The sequence below is a fragment of the Homalodisca vitripennis genome, unplaced genomic scaffold (genome assembly GCF_021130785.1).
Source record: "Homalodisca vitripennis isolate AUS2020 unplaced genomic scaffold, UT_GWSS_2.1 ScUCBcl_3630;HRSCAF=9281, whole genome shotgun sequence".
In the NCBI taxonomy this organism is placed as follows: domain Eukaryota; kingdom Metazoa; phylum Arthropoda; class Insecta; order Hemiptera; family Cicadellidae; genus Homalodisca; species Homalodisca vitripennis.
Genome location: NW_025779752.1, coordinates 68,967 through 90,756, shown reverse-complemented (window position 1 = coordinate 90,756; position 21,790 = coordinate 68,967). Strand labels below are relative to the sequence as shown.

The window sequence follows — 21,790 nt, the reverse complement described above, 5'->3', positions numbered from 1 at the left end:
AAACTCATTGTCAGGTATGAGGTTTAGCCTGTGGTCAGACATATGTTTGCGGTAACTGTGTTCACTGACGGTGCCAAAGAAGCACTTGGTCGGCCTGTGAGGGAAGTAAACTTAACCTAATTATTAGAGTGAGACAAGACTAGAGTGATGGAGACAAACTCACTGTCAGGTATGAGGTTTAGCCTGTGGTCAGACATGTGTTTGCAGTAACTGTGTTCACTGACGGTGCCAAAGAAGCACTTGGTCGGCCTGTGAGGGAAGTAAACTTAACCTAATTATTAGAGTGAGACAAGACTAGAGTGATGGAGACAAACTCACTGTCAGGTATGAGGTTTAGCCTGTGGTCAGACATGTGTTTGCGGTAACTGTGTTCACTGACGGTGGCCAAAGAAGCACTTAGTCGGCCTGTGAGGGAAGTAAACTTAACCTAATTATTAGAGTGAGACAAGACTAGAATGATGGAGACAAACTCACTGTCAGGTATGAGGTTTAGCCTGTGGTCAGACATGTGTTTGCGGTAACTGTGTTCACTGACGGTGCCAAAGAAGCACTTAGTCGGCCTGTGAGGGAAGTAAACTTAACCTAATTATTAGAGTGAGACAAGACTAGAATGATGGAGACAAACTCACTGTCAGGTATGAGGTTTAGCCTGTGGTCAGACATGTGTTTGCGGTAACTGTGTTCACTGACGGTGCCAAAGAAGCACTTGGTCGGCCTGTGAGGGAAGTAAACTTAACCTAATTATTAGAGTGAGACAAGACTAGAGTGATGGAGACAAACTCACTGTCAGGTATGAGGTTTAGCCTGTGGTCAGACATGTGTTTGCAGTAACTGTGTTCACTGACGGTACCAAAGAAGCACTTGGTCGGCCTGTGAGGGAAGTAAACTTAACCTAATTATTAGAGTGAGACAAGACTAGAGTGATGGAGACAAACTCACTGTCAGGTATGAGGTTTAGCCTGTGGTCAGACATGTGTTTGCGGTAACTGTGTTCACTGACGGTGGCAAAGAAGCACTTGGTCGGCCTGTGAGGGAAGTAAACTTAACCTAATTATTAGAGTGAGACAAGACTAGAGTGATGGAGACAAACTCACTGTCAGGTATGAGGTTTAGCCTGTGGTCAGACATGTGTTTGCGGTAACTGTGTTCACTGACGGTGCCAAAGAAGCACTTGGTCGGCCTGTGAGGGAAGTAAACTTAACCTAATTATTAGAGTGAGACAAGACTAGAGTGATGGAGACAAACTCACTGTCAGGTATGAGGTTTAGCCTGTGGTCAGACATGTGTTTGCGGTAACTGTGTTCACTGACGGTGGCAAAGAAGCACTTGTTGCACGTGTACACCCCCGACTGGCCGGGGGTGTCGGGACCGCAGGTGTGACTTGAACGAGGAAGACTGTATGGAGGAGTAGGCGCAGTGCGGACACCGGTATGGTCTCTTGCCTGTGTGGCGCATCATGTGACGCCGCAGTGAGTTGTGGTCGCCTACAATCAACACATTGACTACGCTTCAACACACTTCACGTTATAAACTTTCAATTTAACTTATTCATCTCTACATTCTAGTATTTTCTTATTAATCATTTTTATTTTTAAACTTAATTTTGTAATATTATGGCATTATCAGTTTTGATGATTAGATTTTCAATAATATTTAATATAGTTCAATGTTTTATTATGCATTTGACAAGTTTGCAACATTTGTTAGTTCTGAACTATCAACAAATGCGAGTTTCATATTTTTCTCCTCCTCTTTGATCTATGAATTACTTGTGATTATGTTTCTTTAATCACATGATGAAGTAATTGAGCATAGCAAGGTTTATACAGAATTATAATGTTATTTATTTACCAAAAGTTGCATGTTTTGGCGAAAAAACTTCAGAAATTTACGAATGAATAGAATATAGATTACTTTATTGTTCATAGACATATTACTTTTAATAAATACTATTTTTTAAACTACTGATAAAAACTTAAAATTATGAGAGACTATGAACAAAAGTTAAAATTTCACTATTCATAAGAAATGATCTCAACATGGATTTCAGATCCAAAAGACGAATGTCAGAGCAGTTCTTTATGTTGTCAGACAAGAAATTAAATATTTTTGGTTCCAAATATAGTAATGATTTTTGGAAGAAATTTAATTTATGTTTAGGAATTATGCAACCGTTTTTTGTTTCTTGTATTCCACTGATGTGAACATTGAGGAAATAGGCTTTCATTATAGAAAACGGTAATAGAAATATATTTGACAAAAAGAGAGGTCAAAGTTAAGATTCCCTCTCAATGAAAATATCCTCTATAACTTTCTCTTTGTCTAAGTGCTCTTTTTTGAAGCACAAAAACTATTGCCAAGGAGGATTCAGAAGCCACCTTCCACAACGTGACTATAGCTAAAACAGGGTACATTTGTCCGAAATATACAATTCTTAATGTTTCTTTGTTTAATGTGACTACGTGAAAAGTGCCAGAGGGTTTTGGATGAAAATGCAAGGTTTTAGAAACAAAATGATATAAAATTTATTTGTGATCATAAAAAGCTCCTTTTTACTTGTTTTAAAGGAAAATAAATAACGTATCAGACACTATTTAACATTTAAAATTGTATATAATTTTTAAAATTAAAAAATCATTTTAAACAGCAACATTTCCACGGAAACAAAATAAAAAATCAAGTTTGAGGTAAAACAACTATTATGAAACAAATTTATTTTGAAATTTCAATACTTTTATGATAAAGAGAACATAAAACAACCCACACTCATGTGTAATAAACCTAATATTGTACCATAAACAAAACTTTTATAAATAGTCTATTGCTAGAGATAATTTTTATTAAATCGCAAGGTTACAGAAAAAAATTTACTTAACATTATTTTTATTATTAAAAGTTCCTTTTTAATTCGTTTGAAAGTTAAATGAATTTTTCCATCACAAAATATATAATAATAAGATGTTTAGATAATTAAAAATCACTTTAGACAGTGACTTTTCTACAGAAACAAAATAAAAATCCAATATAAGATAAAAATAACTAATATAAGACAAATTTATTTTTAAATTTTAATACTTTTATGATAAAGAGCATTTAAAACACCCTAAAATTATGTGTAATAACCTAATACTGTACAATAAACACAATTATAAAAGTATTGCAAGCGCTAGAGGTTTGTTTTGCTAAAAAACAAGGTTTTGGAAAAATATTTAGTTAAAGTTTATTTTGCACCATAAAGTTTTTTTTAATTTTAAGCCAGCAGACCCAGGTTCGAATCCCAGCCCTGGCAGAATCTTTTTGCTTCCTCTGGAACTTGAATAATAATAATACCTTGGTACTTTGTAAATAATATTTTACAATATAATAATAATAATAATAATATTTTATATTAATATTTGTAAATGATATTTTTTGTAATATATTTTACCCCCTTGATATTTAATCATTGTCGATATTAAGTATGAATGGGGAAAGGCATAAAAACTGATAAAATGACTATGTTATTAAAGGGGAGACAAAGTCTTTGCTAAAGGAGACAAAGTCTTTGCTAAAGTGAGAGGATACTCTCATTGGCCGGGGATAATAGACAAAGTAGAGGAGGGTGATACGCATGAAACTTCAAAATATCAAATCCTGTTTTTTGGGACCTATGACAAAACTACGCTTAGTGAAAAACATATATGTTCTTATGAAGATAACAAAGATAAGTATGGGCAACCTAAAACAGATAATTTTAAAAAACAAAAACTTTAACAAAGCACTGGTTGAAGCAGATAAGTATTTAAGCCCCAATCAAGACCTACAAGACATCAATGAAGAAAACGAAAACTCGACTATTCTCAATAACACTCAAAACAGTATAGGACAGGTTGTAGAAAAAGTTAACAACTATCACTCACGTGAGGAAACGGACCTGGAAACTTCCTTGTCACTTGCAGCTGAGGTAGGAAATGCTCTTTTATTAGAAAATTCCGAACTCAAAAACATAATTAATGACAAGAGTAATGAAAATAGAGCACTAAACAATCACATTTCAGCACTCATGGAAGAAAGGCATGTTTTAAGGCAACATATACATGACTTAAAGCAAACTAAATCAACATATGAATCTGAAATAGAAGAAAAACTTATGTATAGCGAAAACAAAATTCCTTGATATTAAGGGGAAGTGTTCAGAATTTGAAGATGAAATCAGATTTTTAAAAGATAAACTAACCCGTGAGCACACTTTCAAAGAAGAATTGCTAACACAATGCGAATCTGAAAAAGAATACTTTAAAAATCAAAACCTATCTCTAAACAAAAGAGTGTCTCACTTAGATAGTAAAGTAGCAGAGCTGACACATGAACTTCTAAGCATCAGGACAAGTAATATTACACTTATAGAAAATATTGCCAAACTCGAAGAAAAAGAAAAAGAGTTAGAAAATGAAATCAAAGATAAGAATAGACTTATTGCTAACCATAAACTAAACCAGGATGAACTTTCACAACTTTCACAAAAACTTTATGAGCAAGAAAGGAAAACAAAGGCTTATCTGACATCTCTGATAACTAACATACAGCACCATCAGGACTCTTACTTACCCAATGCACAAGATACTTTTACCGAGAAGTATAACCTAACTATTAACAAAACCCCCCTGCAAGATAATACCCCTTTCCTTGATACAATAACAACCAATCACCCAATGGAAAGAGAAAGACAAACACTGACCAAAAAACTGACTAAGAAGACGACCAGTGCAAACCACTTCAGCGTGTCCCTTCAGATTGCAAAAGCCAACGCTCTCAAGGAAAAACCCGAGGAAAAGAACTATCAGCTGAACACACAGATTAAAACCGCTGGTAAACAAGCAACCCTCAGCAAGCCTTCAAGCACCAATCCACTTGGTTAAAAAGCCTGTTGACTTGCCTAGGATGGGCCCTAAACACCTGAGCCGATCACCGCCAATGCATGCTAAACCTAGGGCAAGTGACGAAAAACTAGAAGATTTTTTTAACAACAATATTGAATATTATACTACACTTATAAAATTGAATAATCACAAACTGAGTCCAGCTCCTTCACAGAACACACTTTCCCATAATTTTTTAGAAGCTACCACAATAAAAAAAAGGAGACAAAAATAGGCAAAAAAATCAAAATAATCCACCAAAACATAGATGGTCTAAAAAAACAAAATTGAACGATTGACCCATTTTCTGCACAGTCAAAAACCGGATATTGTCATTGTAACGGAACATGGACTCAGTAGTGAAATTTTGGAAAATATCAGAATACCAGAATATAAATTCATTGGAGGCTTCTCTAGAACACAACACAGGAAGGGAGGGGTGGCAATATTCAGGAACATGGAATTCAAATGCAAGGTCAGTATAGTTTCCATTTCCGACTCAGAAACAGAAATGGTATGTGAATCTATCTTGCTGAAAATAAATCTAAAAAAATGCAACTTATACCTGATGGGAGTCTACAGACCACCACACTCCAACTTGGAAAATACGTTAGACACAATCTCAACAGAATTGGACAACATTCACAATTTGAATAGCCCGATAGTCATAATGGGTGACATAAATGTGGATAGCTTGATTGACAGCCATGAAAATCAAAAAGTAATAGAAGCTCTAGGAGGGTTCAACATAAACAGACTAGAACTACCCCCCACAAGAATTTCACACCACAGCCAGACTTCGATTGACACTATATGCACAAACTTAACTACAGAACAGATAACAAACTGTGTGATAGAAACAGGGCTGTCAGATCATACAGCACAAGTATGTAGTATAATGACAGACATGGAAAACCATACAGCAACGGGGTCAAAGGAAAGGGTCATAAATAAACATAATATGGAAGAGATAAGAGCCCTATTAGCAACACAAAATTGGTCAGATGTCACATCTAAAGAAAACACGGAAAGTGCTTTTTCAGCTCTAGACAGTGTCATAAAAATTACACTAGACTCTGTATGCCCATATAAAACAATAAAGAAAAGGAAAGCAAAAGCAAAAAGACTATGGGACGCTGAAAGCGAAGATCTAAAAAGATCCTACTTAGAAGCACTAAACAGACAAAACATTACTGGAAATGCAATTGATAAAGAAGTCACAGCTCTTAGAAAGAAAGACTATGATCTTAAGCTAAAAGATCTAAGGAAAAAACACAATGCGGATTTCATAGAGCAAGCACCAAATAAGTCAAAGGCTTTGTGGAGGGTAATAAATCAGGAAAGAAAAGAAAAATGTGGAAACGCATATCTTGAGAAAATGAATGTTGAAGGAGCTCTCTGCAAATCACCTGAAAAGATTGCCAATTACCTAAATTGCTTTTTTGCAACAATTGCAGAAAGAACACTTGAACAAAATAAAAATGAAAAACAACGTAAAATAATAAATCTCACAAACAACAACGCAGTTCAAAACTTTCAATTCTCAAATACCACTGAAGAGGAAATAAGCAAAATAATTGACATAATGAAGCCTAAAACATCAGCCGGCATAGATGATATGACCTCTAAACTAATTAAATATTGCAAAAGTGAACTTACCATCCCACTTACGAACCTAATAAACAAATCCTTAAATGAAGGTATTTTTCCCAGCAGCCTAAAAACAACTAAAGTCTACCCTAACTATAAAAAGGGCCAAATTACAGAGGCAGCCAGCTACCGTCCAATATCACTGGTCTCAAATTTTTCAAAAATCCTTGAACGAGCTGTTTTGAATAGACTCTTAAAACATTTAAGAGATCATAATCTTCTTACCCAAAGGCAACATGGCTTTATTGAGAACAGGTCAACAACAAGTGCAGTCACACAACTTATCGAAAGCATCATAGACAAACTAGAACAAGGACACATAGCTTCGACCATCTTGCTTGACTTCAGTAAAGCATTTGACACTCTGGATCACAAACTGATAATTGAAAAGCTCAAATCTCTTGGTGTCACTGGAAAAGAAGCTCAATGGTTTGAAAGCTACCTTGGAAACAGGAAACAACTGGTAGAGATTACTTACAAAGAAAATTATGTCCTACGCAAAATTAAATCTGAAATCCTACCATTGAATAGAGGTGTACCACAGGGATCCGTTCTTGGCCCTATCCTCTACATCCTGTTAACAAATGACTTCCCACAATACCTTGAAGAATTTTGTGAAACAGTCATGTTTGCTGACGATACAGCATTGATCACTACAGCCAAAGATAAAGAACAAATGGAAATAAACTCACATATAGCTTACAACATGGCAAAGCAGTACTGTTATCATAATGACTTAGTTTTAAATGAAGACAAAACCCATCAACTTATTTTCACACCAACTCCAAACCAACACCAAGGATTGCCAGACATTAAAACGGTAGACTCGAATGCATATTTAGGAATAACATTGGACAACAACCTTTCATGGACAGGTCATATAAAACAGCTCTGCAAGAAGTTAAATTCCAACCTCTTTGTTATTAGAAGAATGATACAGATTAGTGATAAAAAAACAGCCCTAACTGCCTATTACTCTTTGTTCGAGTCAAATCTACGATATGGACTATTGGCCTGGGGTGGAACAAGTAGTACAAACCTCCAAACAGTACTTGTAATTCAAAAAAGAGCCATAAGAACACTGAATGGACTAGGCTCGCGTGAAACCTGCAGAGATGCCTTTAAGGAACTCAAGATAATGACAATAGTCTCCCTCTACATACTTGAGGCAATCCTCTACGTAGTGAAATCAGGACAAACCAGGATGGGAGACCAGCATAACTATAACACAAGGCATAGACGCAACTTCCTACTTGAAGCACACCACCTCAGTCTCGTTAAGAAGAAGCCCTCATACAGCGGTGCTGCCTTCTACAACCAGTTGCCTGAAGAACTGAGGAGACTGCCAGAAGAAAAATTGAAGACTTCCCTGAGGAACTGGCTCTTAGACAGATCTGTATATTCAATTCAAGAATTCCTGGACTGGAGAAATCAAACACCAAGATAACAAAGAAACAATATAAAGATGTATTTTTTTTCTTCTCATGTTTTTAATTATTAAATTTAGATGTATTAATTAATAATTGTTGACGCACCACTGTACTCAATGTATATGTGAATAAAGATTGATTGATTGATTGATTGAATTCTTTTCAAAACTTCAATGCTTTAATGAAAAAAACCATTTTAAAACAATACAAAATCATGTGTAATATAATACTAATTACTAAAACGAAACTAAAACATAAACATAACCTTATTAGTCAATTTTCAAACAAACTCTACAACACTATCTTCATGGACACTCGGAGTGAGAGTCATCACTTTTTTAATTCATTTTAATATCTAATATAACTTAGAAACATTTTGAATTAATAAAAACGCACAATTATATAACAAAAAAAAAAAAACGCTCCGCTACTCGTTATGACACCGCGATCGCAATCCAACTGAGAAAGTGTGTTTTAGTTAGTTGTTTACGCCATCTAACAGCATTAAAAAAGAAAAAAAACAGTTCTTTACAAACAATTTAATATTCTTGTATCTACGGTAATGAACGGTATCTTCTTTAACCCTTTTAGTGCCAGACAAAAAATCAAAAGTTGGTCTGAGAAATGCCAGTGATTTTTTCACATAATACTACTGAAGGATGCCAGGCCTATTTCAGCCGTTTTGCAGTGTTTTACTAAAAAAATTTTGAAAATTACAAATATTGAGATATTTTCCCAATTTTTTCATTGTTTTGCAGTAAATTAAATTCCCTTATAAAAAACTATAAAGCAAATTATATTTCTAAGTGTAACTAACTTAAACAAATTTAAAAAGGTAGACATTTTACTTACAGTTTTTATATTTTTCCAGTTTCACATGAAAAATAGTACTTTAAAAAAATTATTTCACTATAACACATACTATCACTTGAAAGAGGAATTAAAACTAAATACACACATAAAAAGTTTTGATTAATATAAAAAAGAAATCATGTTAATTTTTTTAGAAAGTTACATTTTCACTTTTTTGTGTTATGTACATTATTTAGCTTCTTTATAAAGCTTATAATATTTTCCACTATGAAACCATTAAAAACTGTCTGAAACTACTTTCTACTTAAAAAATAATGTACACTTTGTAAAATAAAAAAAAAATATATCATCAAAAATATCATCAACAACTGAGCTTTCAGCAGACTCGTCACTCAAAGCACCATCACTCAAATCATCTGATTCTAATACGGCAAGAACTGTATTCTCGCTAAGTGGAGATCGCGAGCGTTTCATTTTATTGAAGTTTACTTTTTATGTTAGTAAAACATTGTTAGTAAACTATTTAAACAAACACTGTGGAAGCAGCAACACAAACAACCAAACACAGAGGTTAGACGTGAACTATCAGCTGACAAAACTTTGTCTGATGCAACAAACACGGCCATTTCTATCATGGCTAAACACCTGACTAACCTTACGATATTACTATTATTATTTTTTTTTATGTAGATTGGTTCATTCTGATTGTTTGTATACCAACAAATTTATAACAAGTTAAAAAATGATTGCGGTATGACTTTTACTCCGAACGTCCATATATACGGACGTCGGCATTCTTCGATAGTTATTCAAACGTCCGTATATACGGACGTTGGCATTTCTCGGTAGTTTTTCAAACGTCCGTATCGTTGGCACTAAAAGGGTTAATTATTCAATATTAAGTTTTTGATTTTTAGAGATTTTTTCCTAGACGTCCGATAAAATCGGACGTTGGCGTTCAAAGGGTTAAGAAACTACCGGAGGCAATATATCGACAGGCAAGCCGAGTGCAGACTTGATCAAGTTGAGAGTTCTACTTCAGGTCAGAATCAATTTTATTAGCCAAGAAACAAGACATGATATGGAAGTACGAGGGAATCCCTATTGTAATGAACTGTCTCATTTATTGAAAACCATTAATGAAGTTGGCAGAAAATATTCCGCCTCACTGACTGGAGCTAAAAAGAAATTACAGTTGGAAGATACAGAAGTATCCTCTGCCTACCTCCACAAACTTGAGTCACCTTCAAGTTTCCACTTGAAATGAAGAATTCGTTAAACTCCACATCAATAAGTGAGCTGAGTCCAAAACAGTACTGTCCTTAACAACCTCATCTATACAATTGGTAGAAGAGACCCAAGCACCACCCTTACCATCTGCTAAACTGTTCCTTCCCATGTTTACATCTCATGAAATATAGTCTGCTGCCACTTCAGTTTTTGAGGAGATCAGTGAGCGATAGTCCCTCCTCTTTTTTTCTGTAAACCTCTCTGTAATGACAAGGGAAATCACACTGCAAAAGGTACCTGTCCTTCAGATCCTCCCTAGCCCTCAAGATCTGTACACTTATTCACTTAGGTTTCTTTTTCAAGAACCTCTTCTTTACAACAGGAAAACAGCTACCAAAGTTCCGATTAAAAATGTAATGAAATTTTATATATAGTTCGTCAACTGAATTTTCAAAGAGATAAGAAGACCTTGTGAGACGAGCCATTAACTCTGTTAAGTTTCTGTTAGAATACTCTTTTATACTATAGGTCACATACCAAAATACTTGACTTTTACAAAATTTACAAAATTTTTGGTGAACCTCATTTTCAAAATTTCCTTTTAACTGTAATATAATAGTGTGCTGTTGAAAATAAACCACCGACCTAAGAAACTCAAACCAGTTGCATGATTACAAATTGTACTATAGCTTTCCCCCCAAATGCTTGAAAATTGACAGGCCTATACACATGCACATGATTTGGGGAAATTGCCACAAAACTCACGGGATACTGACCTGTGCGGAACAAGCACATTTCACAAGCGAAAGGTTTCTCGCCAGTGTGTTGGCGCATGTGCGCCTGCAACATCGCCTTGCGTGCACTCATGTGACCGCAGATCTGACAGTTGTACGGCTTCAACTTGCTGTGGACCGCCTTGCAGGTGCTTCTTGAGTGACTTGCTGTCTGCGTACGTCTTCAGGCAGATCTCACACTTTTGATTCATGTACCTGTGTTGGACAATAGCCGTTTTAGTAAAGCTCCAGTGTGAATTAGATATATGATACATCAGAGGAATAGAGAACAAATAAGAACTGTTAGTGGTAAAAATCAATGTCTTGGTATGAAAATAGTCCAAATACGTAGAAGTCAAGTATTTGGAAGATTTAAGATGGCCAAGGTTTCTTCTGTTTAGTAATATTTAGTGGTATTGTATTAAGCAAGTGTAGTTTATAGTTATTTTAAATAGTTGATTGTTTCTTGTATGACTAATTTCAACATATTCCTTCTATTTTCCAAATATGATTTTAACAACTTTAGAGTTTTGTTATTTATTCCAATATTATTCAATGTATTTAACAAATTACAATGTGATACACTATCAAATCCCCTACTGAGGTCCATAAATATATAACTTGTTTTTTACTAATACAAGTTAATCTATTTTCTAATTAATTGAAAATAGTAACAAACTTATTATTTAAGCTATTATTTGTCCTTCCTAGGATTACAATGGGGTCTACAGAGTCTTCACTCTCTGATTCCAAAATTTGAACTAAAGTTGTGCTTGGTCTTATGAAACCGAAAGTATTTTTAATGTTTCGATTACTTAGCTCACATATCTTTGTAGAAATATAGCTTCCTAGACTGTCAGAGTAAAACGATAGATTTTCTTCTGGTGGTTCAATCCACAGATGTTCAGTAGTCATAGTCATAGTCATCAGTACACAAGTGTTAAATGATATGAAGCTGGACTGTCAATCACATGTCGAGGTTGTGCAGCATGAGGTTGTATCCATAATATCAGTGTTGTGTAAAGCCATGTATCTATTTGATGAAGAGTTTTGAATACAGCTTCCTTGGATATTCAATTTAGTCTCTTGTGAATTAATTCAATTTTCGTCCAAGGATTAGAAGTTAATAACTTGTGAGCTGCTTCATTAGTGTATTCTTGGTGCAATAAAGACACTTGTGTGTTTGCACTGTCATTGATTGTATATTTGGCAGGTTTTATTGCCTTTATCATCATATGAACTAGATTCAACAGTCCGTTATATTTAGTTTTTCTGTTACACAATATTGACACAAGTTGTGCACGTTTACTCCATACACCGAGCTCGCTGAAATGTGGCAGATTTAGCTGAAGCTCCCCATTTCCCCGACTTACAGGGTTTGTCCGGAAAGTAATAGGACTGATTTTATTCCGCCGCGACTGTACTTCGGAGCATGCGCGCACCGACTGGATTCGGTAGAGGGCATTCCTGCCGAACGAACAAGCGGCTGGTCAGTTGTCTCGGAGCACCTGGAGAGTCAGGACAGGCATTTTCGCGTGACGTGTTTCTGTGAGTGGTACAAGCCGAAAATGCAGCGTTCGTTAGAGCAGAGGTACGCGATTAAATTCAGTGTGAAACTCGGTAAATCTGCGACAGAGACATTTGATATGATCAAGCAGGCATACCCAGATGTTGCTTTAGCAAGAAGTAGTGTGTTTCGGTGGCACCAGGCCTTTTTGGAGGGCCGGGAAGAGGTCGCTAATGAAGACCGTGCGGGAAGACCCTCGACTTCGACAAACACTGACAATGTGACTCGTGTGTGCGCAATGTTTTGAACTCAGTCCGTCGACTAAGCATTCGTTTAATTGCCCAGATGTTAAATTTACCGAAATCTGTGGTTCATGAAATTGTGACAGAGCATTTGAACATGCGCAAGGTGTGTGCGCGAAGATGGTCCCAAAAGTGCTCACTGACGACCGGAAATTGCGGCGAGTGGAAATGTGCCAAGAAAATTTGAACATGTGTGAAAGTGACCCCCAATTTTTGCATAATGTAATCACAGGTGACGAGTCGTGGATCTTTGAGTACGATCCCGAAACAAAGAGGCAATCTTCCGAGTGGCACACGCCGGCGTCTCCTCGCCCAAAAAAAGGCAATAATGAGCCAATCCAAAGTGAAAACGATGCTCATTGTCTTTTTTGACATCAAAGGCATCGTTCACCATGAATTTGTTCCTCCTGGACAAACCGTCAACGCCAAGTTTTACGTGGAAGTGCTCAAGAGACTCAAACAAAGGGTCAATCGGGTCCGACCAGACATCGCAGCCGCCGACTGGAAGTTGCACCACGACAACGCCCCGGCTCACACCGCCTTTCTTGTGAACAGCTACTTGACCAAGGCCGGCATCCCAACTCTTCCACAGCCGCCCTACAGCCCAGATGTGGCCCCCCGGACTTTTTTTTGTTTCCTCACCTGAAAAGGCCGATGAAAGGCAAGCATTTTGAGACGACAGAGGGGATCCAAGCAGCTTGCACCGCGGCTCTCAAGGCTATTCCGGAGAATGCCTTCTGTGACGCCTTCAATGCTTGGAAATCGCGCTGGCAGCGCTGCATCGACGCAGAAGGAGCCTATTTTGAAAGTTTTTAAAGAATTGTAACGATTGGCTCAATACATTTTTTTAAATCGACTCAGTCCTATTACTTTCCGGACAAACCCTGTATGATACTTGCTATCAATACTTCCACAATAATAACATAACAATTTCACAATCTTTTAAGTTATTTTGTTGCGGGGTTGAACATTTTTGCAATTTTGCTGTGTTCTCTAGTTCCAAGTGTTTGGCCATTCTGTCTACATTTATATTTTTCACTGAATAGTTTTCAATGTCAAGAGAATCAAAATAGAAAAATTTGTGTTTATCTTTGAAATGTAGGAGCAACCTTCAGCGAGAGCCTCTGCCTTGATGTTCATTAATGATTAAATTTGCATTATTGACTGGAACCAGAATATAAGTTTTCAGTAAGATTTAGAGGTTGCAATACACCACAAGGGATTTAGTGGCTAAGCTGACAACTGGGTTAGTCAGTAAAATAGAGTTTTTCTATCCAAAGAAGAGTCAATTAATTAAAAAAATATTTGTATGGCGTTATCAATCACCCAATCTCCTTCCAAGAGAGAAAAACACAAATGCATCATTTTCATTAAAAGTAACATTTAAAATCTAATATATCAAACTTCTAAAGGGTGCTTACTGAACTTACAATTTAAAACAGTTTGATACACTTACATGCCCATTCACTGTAAAAACTGAACATAAACTTTTGACAATTTTATTCAATTACACTGTTTAGCAGATGACACAAAATGTAAGGTAGTAGCAGGTGCTTACTGAACTTACAATTTAAAACAGTTTGATACACTTACATGCCCATTCACTGTAAAAACTGAACAGAAACTTTTGACAATTTTATTCAATTACACTGTTTAGCAGATGACACAAAATGTAAGGTAGTAGCAGGTGCTTACTGAACTTACAATTTAAAACAGTTTGATACACTTACATGCCCATTCACTGTAAAAACTGAACAGAAACTTTTGACAATTTTTATTCAATTACACTGTTTAGCAGATGACACAAAATGTAAGGTAGTAGCAGGTGCTTACTGAACTTACAATTTAAAACAGTTTGATACACTTACATGCCCATTCACTGTAAAAACTGAACAGAAACTTTTGACAATTTTATTCAATTACACTGTTTAGCAGATGACACAAAATGTAAGGTAGTAGCAGGTGCTTACTGAACTTACAATTTAAAACAGTTTGATACACTTACATGCCCATTCACTGTAAAAACTGAACAGAAACTTTTGACAATTTTATTCAATTACACTGTTTAGCAGATGACACAAAATGTAAGGTAGTAGCAGGTGCTTACTGAACTTACAATTTAAAACAGTTTGATACACTTACATGCCCATTCACTGTAAAAACTGAACAGAAACTTTTGACAATTTTATTCAATTACACTGTTTAGCAGATGACACAAAATGTAAGGTAGTAGCAGGTGCTTACTGAACTTACAATTTAAAACAGTTTGATACACTTACATGCCCATTCACTGTAAAAACTGAACATAAACTTTTGACAATTTTATTCAATTACACTGTTTAGCAGATGACACAAAATGTAAGGTAGTAGCAGGTGCTTACTGAACTTACAATTTAAAACAGTTTGATACACTTACATGCCCATTCACTGTAAAAACTGAACAGAAACTTTTGACAATTTTATTCAATTACACTGTTTAGCAGATGACACAAAATGTAAGGTAGTAGCAGGTGCTTACTGAACTTACAATTTAAAACAGTTTGATACACTTACATGCCCATTCACTGTAAAAACTGAACAGAAACTTTTGACAATTTTATTCAATTACACTGTTTAGCAGATGACACAAAATGTAAGGTAGTAGCAGGTGCTTACTGAACTTACAATTTAAAACAGTTTGATACACTTACATGCCCATTCACTGTAAAAACTGAACATAAACTTTTGACAATTTTATTCAATTACACTGTTTAGCAGATGACACAAAATGTAAGGTAGTAGCAGGTGCTTACTGAACTTACAATTTAAAACAGTTTGATACACTTACATGCCCATTCACTGTAAAAAACTGAACAGAAACTTTTGACAATTTTATTCAATTACACTGTTTAGCAGATGACACAAAATGTAAGGTAGTAGCAGGTGCTTACTGAACTTACAATTTAAAACAGTTTGATACACTTACATGCCCATTCACTGTAAAAACTGAACATAAACTTTTGACAATTTTATTCAATTACACTGTTTAGCAGATGACACAAAATGTAAGGTAGTAGCAGGTGCTTACTGAACTTACAATTTAAAACAGTTTGATACACTTACATGCCCATTCACTGTAAAAACTGAACAGAAACTTTTGACAATTTTATTCAATTACACTGTTTAGCAGATGACACAAAATGTAAGGTAGTAGCAGGTGCTTACTGAACTTACAATTTAAAACAGTTTGATACACTTACATGCCCATTCACTGTAAAAACTGAACAGAAACTTTTGACAATTTTTATTCAATTACACTGTTTAGCAGATGACACAAAATGTAAGGTAGTAGCAGGTGCTTACTGAACTTACAATTTAAAACAGTTTGATACACTTACATGCCCATTCACTGTAAAAACTGAACATAAACTTTTGACAATTTTATTCAATTACACTGTTTAGCAGATGACACAAAATGTAAGGTAGTAGCAGGTGCTTACTGAACTTACAATTTAAAACAGTTTGATACACTTACATGCCCATTCACTGTAAAAACTGAACAGAAACTTTTGACAATTTTATTCAATTACACTGTTTAGCAGATGACACAAAATGTAAGGTAGTAGCAGGTGCTTACTGAACTTACAATTTAAAACAGTTTGATACACTTACATGCCCATTCACTGTAAAAACTGAACAGAAACTTTTGACAATTTTATTCAATTACACTGTTTAGCAGATGACACAAAATGTAAGGTAGTAGCAGGTGCTTACTGAACTTACAATTTAAAACAGTTTGATACACTTACATGCCCATTCACTGTAAAAACTGAACAGAAACTTTTGACAATTTTATTCAATTACACTGTTTAGCAGATGACACAAAATGTAAGGTAGTAGCAGGTGCTTACTGAACTTACAATTTAAAACAGTTTGATACACTTACATGCCCATTCACTGTAAAAACTGAACATAAACTTTTGACAATTTTATTCAATTACACTGTTTAGCAGATGACACAAAATGTAAGGTAGTAGCAGGTGCTTACTGAACTTACAATTTAAAACAGTTTGATACACTTACATGCCCATTCACTGTAAAAAACTGAACAGAAACTTTTGACAATTTTATTCAATTACACTGTTTAGCAGATGACACAAAATGTAAGGTAGTAGCAGGTGCTTACTGAACTTACAATTTAAAACAGTTTGATACACTTACATGCCCATTCACTGTAAAAACTGAACAGAAACTTTTGACAATTTTATTCAATTACACTGTTTAGCAGATGACACAAAATGTAAGGTAGTAGCAGGTGCTTACTGAACTTACAATTTAAAACAGTTTGATACACTTACATGCCCATTCACTGTAAAAACTGAACATAAACTTTTGACAATTTTATTCAATTACACTGTTTAGCAGATGACACATGTAAGGTAGTAGCAGGTAATAGACGTGATGTATGAACGTAAATATAATACTAATTGCAAGCAAAGTACTATTTTAAAAACTCTATTCATGAATAAAATAATTTGTATACTGAAGAATAACTGATAATTAATGACACAGCAAGTCTCCCCAGATTCTATTGTCGGATCCCGTTGATCGATTTTTGGACCTGATCTTCGTTCAAGATTCTGTAGGTTCGAGATTTGACATCGACACTAAATCACTAGTTATTATCAAAATGACACAAAACAGATATTTTAAACAGAAAATTCCTGTGACAAAACCATAATCCATGATATTTTGGTAATTTCTGTGAACCCTCATTTAAATTCATAACTACTGGGACTTTCGTGACCACCCTACAAGAATAACTGGACAATTTTCCCAGTCAATCGTGAAATGCCATGACTTATATAGTTAAAATTCCCTGACTACAGACACCCTGTGAGACTGAAGGCTGCGCGTACAGAGCAGTATAGGGGCCTCAATCCTGCCCCACTTTTTGTCTTAGAGCCATTTTTTACTTGATAAAATCTACTACAAATTTATACCTACAATTATTTATTAAATATACACATTGATAATGAAATTAAAATTATCCTTATTAACCCATTGCGGATCACTGACGAGCTGGGCTAACGCACGGTAACGAGCTCAGGTCGCAAAAGCGGTCTGCTTTTAAATTTCCCTCTTAATAGTTCTGTTAATGTCTGATAGATCGGGCGATCGTCTTCACTTGTCGACTAAGAGTATTTAACAACGGTCTACGTTTAAGAGTTTTCAAAAGTTTTATAAATATCCTACAGATCGCAGTTGTATGTCGAAGTTGAAAAATCATTCATATGAGTTTACTCTCTGCTTTTTAGAGCTTCTGATTGGGTGTTTTCCTGAGTTGTTATTATAATACTTTTGAGGTTAGTGACACAACTAAACGACGCAGATGTACATGTTGGTGGGTTTAGTCTAGACAATGGCCATGATGATTTCATCACCTCAAGCAAAATTCTCTTATTGCCATGTTGTAGAAAATCAATATTCTTTTCTCACATATTGTTTTGTCTCCTTTGATAAGGATTCAGATTGTTGTTTTATTTTTATATTTAAATATTTCTTGCTTTGAGAAGCATCATTTTATTTTAATTTTATGCATTGTCTTTCTGATTCAAATAATTCATATCCGTTTTAAGCTTAGAAGAAAAACTTGATGTTTATTTTGGTGTAACAGAATAATAATTTAATTAGAAAAATTTGTTTGTATTCTTGATTTGTATTGTGTCAGACAATGTTTCTTAAATGTAAATCTAGCTGTTACTATATGCACATATACAATTGCAAGTAATTTTTTCTGTATATTTATTTGTATGTGTGTATGAAATCATTGTGGTTAAGTTACTAGTGTTTTATGTCTACTGTTGTATAACTGATTATGTTCTTGTTTTTAATGTAAAAATTGTTGTAAATTGTAAATAATGTCTAGTTCAACACTTTTAGAGAGCATTAATGATGTAAATCAATTTTATAGCGAGAAAAAGGGTTTATTATTGTGGCACACAAATATTAGGAGTGTAAACAAAAATTTTGATTCATTTATTGCTTATTTAAATTGCTTGCAGGTAAAGCCTCAAGTAATTGTATTGTCTGAGGCTTGGTTGGTAAGTGAGAAAGAAGCTGTTTTATATAATATTAATAGTTATCAAATATTTGCATCTTGCAACTCTGCTGTGAGAAGTAGTGGTGTCATTGTCTATATACATCAGTCTATATCAATCAATCAATCAATCAATCAAAATTCTTTAATTTACATATTCTTTGAGAATAGTATTTAAGTCAAATTACAATAATAACAGTAACAAGAAAATAACTTGTAGTTAAATCTGTTGATAAAATTCTTCCATAGAATAAAATGGACGTTCGATAAGCCATTTGTGTAATGCAGGTGGTAGCTCTCTTTCATTCTTGCTTCTCAGATCTGGAGGTAGGAGGTTGTGAAGTTTGGTTCCCATGTATGACGGTTTCTTCTCAAACTGAGTCGTTCGGTGTGCTAGAAGATTGTACTGGGTACTGGGTACTGAGTGTACTAGACTATAACATCGGTTCTGTGTGAATGTGATATACCTGGTTGTGATGTGGTTTTGGTCTCATGTCATTTAAATAATATTTCTTTTTATGTTCTTGGTTTATATCGTTGGCATATATCATTGGCAAGGGATGTCATTCATGATTTGACGTGCTCGTTATCAAAAATTAATTGTGATAATATTATATGTTTGGGTGACTTTAATATTAACATTAAGTCGGAAAATAGCCTTAGTGATGAATTTTTGGATTCAATGGCTAGTCTTGGGTTTCAACAACTTGTTGACTTAGATACGAGAGTGCAGGGTATTTCCTCCTCATGTATAGATCACATATGGTTTAGTTCCAAGGTTTATGAAACTAACAAAGTATCGGTGATTGAAACAAATGTAACTGACCACAGATCAGTGGCGTGCATAATGGATTTCACTCACTTTGGAATTGCAGAAAGAAGAGTTCATTATGGATGTTTCATTGATTATAAAGGACTTGGCATTGATATTTTGGAGAGTGATTGGTCGGATATTTTGGAGATCACTGATGTTAATTTGGCATTTAATTTGTTTTATGATAAATTGTCTACTTTGATTGATAACAATAAATATACTAATACAGCAGAAAAACTAATGTTAAATTTAAAATGTTAAAACCATGGATGAGTGTTGGATTATCTAAGGCGTTTTCTATTAGAGATAAGTTATTTAAATCATTTTAAAAAATCCCTGTACAAAAAATAAGGAAAATTTTGATAAATTTCAATATAAATTATCAACATGGGTGAGACAAACTAAAGACAGATATTACATTAGTAAGTTCCAAGAATACAGAAACAATTCAAAACGACTGTGGCATCCAGTCAATGGTATTATAAAAGGAAATTCATCAAGTAGAAGTAAAATAACATTACAGAACAATAATAATCTTATGACTGATAGTTGTGAAATTGCTAACTGTTTTAACAATTATTTTGTTAATGTTCCTAATAACCTAGTTGATTCATTTCAATATATCACCGATGATATTAACCCTTTTAACCCCAGCCATTTTTCCATGGACTTGCCAGAAAGCCCATGGCGATAAGGGACCGTAGTGCAGAATTGAGGGAAAATTCATCTAGTTTTCTTATTTTTGAAGATAATTTTTAGGTTTTTGTTTTAAATTGTTCACAAATAAGTGTACTCTTAGATGTAATAGTTAAAAAGTTCTTTTACAGAATGATTTGTTTTTTTAGCGTATTTATACATAAAATTTTTTTATTTTTTTTATTTTTTATAGTTTGGACATACATAAACGGTAGAAAAAAAATTGTAGCCCCTGAAAAATGAAGCAATTTTGTTGTACACATATTTCTTACTACACACAAAATTTTAAGAACTTTCCTTGATAAATGCAGGAGATATATCCAATTAATTGTATTGCTGCATAAGCACTTCTTCATATATTTCCACATACACGTCAGTAGAAGTATACAGATATTTGTTTACTTGTTTTTGCACTTTTGAAATAATAACAATTGTAAAATAACACAAACTAATTGTAATGGTTTGTAAGACTAAAACTTGTTTAATTTTTCAAAAAAGTAAAAGAAATAATATTTACAATATATACATTTTATGGTACTTTGGGAATGGGGTCAGATTCCGTTATATGCCCTCAACGCTTAAACCTTTTTCAATGAACTTAGAACGTTATAAAACAATGTAGTTGAGTAACAGAACTAACATTCCATTAATCAACAAGCATTTCCAGGTATTGTGATCGGTATTTTTGTCGCTGTTATCTTATCTTTCTCGAGAATCCCGATTACGGCAGGCCGCGTGGCGGGACTCTGCAATCACTTATCTACTAGACCGCTCGATTTTGACCTCTGTCTGAGGATGGGGAGGGGTTTGCGATAAGACAATTCCTGTTTTATATTGACGAAATATTGTTCTACGCTAATCTAGTAATCAGTAGAAGCAAAATGTCAAATAACGATTCATGTATGGGTGTCGTCGGTATAATCCCAAAGTACCAGTGTTTATCAAAGTGTTTTCAATCACTGGTAACTTTTCTCTACGACGTTTACTCATGTTTTTTTACTAATAATACAATAAATCACACGAAAAACAACCGCTTTCAATCACGCAAACTAATTGAGGTTATAAGTCAGCATACAACAACAATGCAACTGAAGTCGTCTGACAACTGACATCGACAAATAAACTACGCTCAATGACGACGAAATACGATGCCAATTGGAAGGTTTATTGTTTTTGCATGTAGCCCGTTTCTTCACCGACTACTATACCGAAACTGATGGCATTTGGACATATTATTAGCCAGCTACATTAAATTCTCGAGACGTCCGGTATATCGGACGTTGGGCATTTTAGCTAGACCACCTCTGTCCGATATATCGGACGCCAGGGCTAAAAGGGTTAAGCACCTTTGTTTAACAAATTTTAAACCTTTTATTAATGAAAGTTCCTTATTTTTATTTCCCATTACACTGACAGAACTAAAAATACAAATTAAGTCTCTCTCGCTGAGTAAAAGTACTGGTGTTGAATTGTTATCATCAAGGTTAATATTTAAAATGTCAGAAGAATTGTCTCCTGTACTCCTTAATCTATTTAATAAAAGTATTAGTTCAGGATGCTTTCCGGATGTGCTTAAGATTGCTACAGTAATATGTATA

At 34.6% G+C, this 21,790-nt stretch overlaps 1 protein-coding gene across 1 annotated transcript in view; it reads right to left on the bottom strand.

Annotated features, from left to right (window-relative positions):
* Window positions 1-271: 271 nt before the first annotated feature.
* Window positions 272-21,790, bottom strand: part of LOC124372612 (zinc finger protein 358-like) — a 58,868-nt gene continuing 37,349 nt past the window's right edge. Inside the window, 4 exon segments of the mRNA XM_046831016.1 lie at window positions 272-405; window positions 1,311-1,484; window positions 10,798-10,936; window positions 10,938-11,010. Coding sequence (XP_046686972.1) covers window positions 272-405; window positions 1,311-1,484; window positions 10,798-10,936; window positions 10,938-11,010 — 520 coding nt within the window.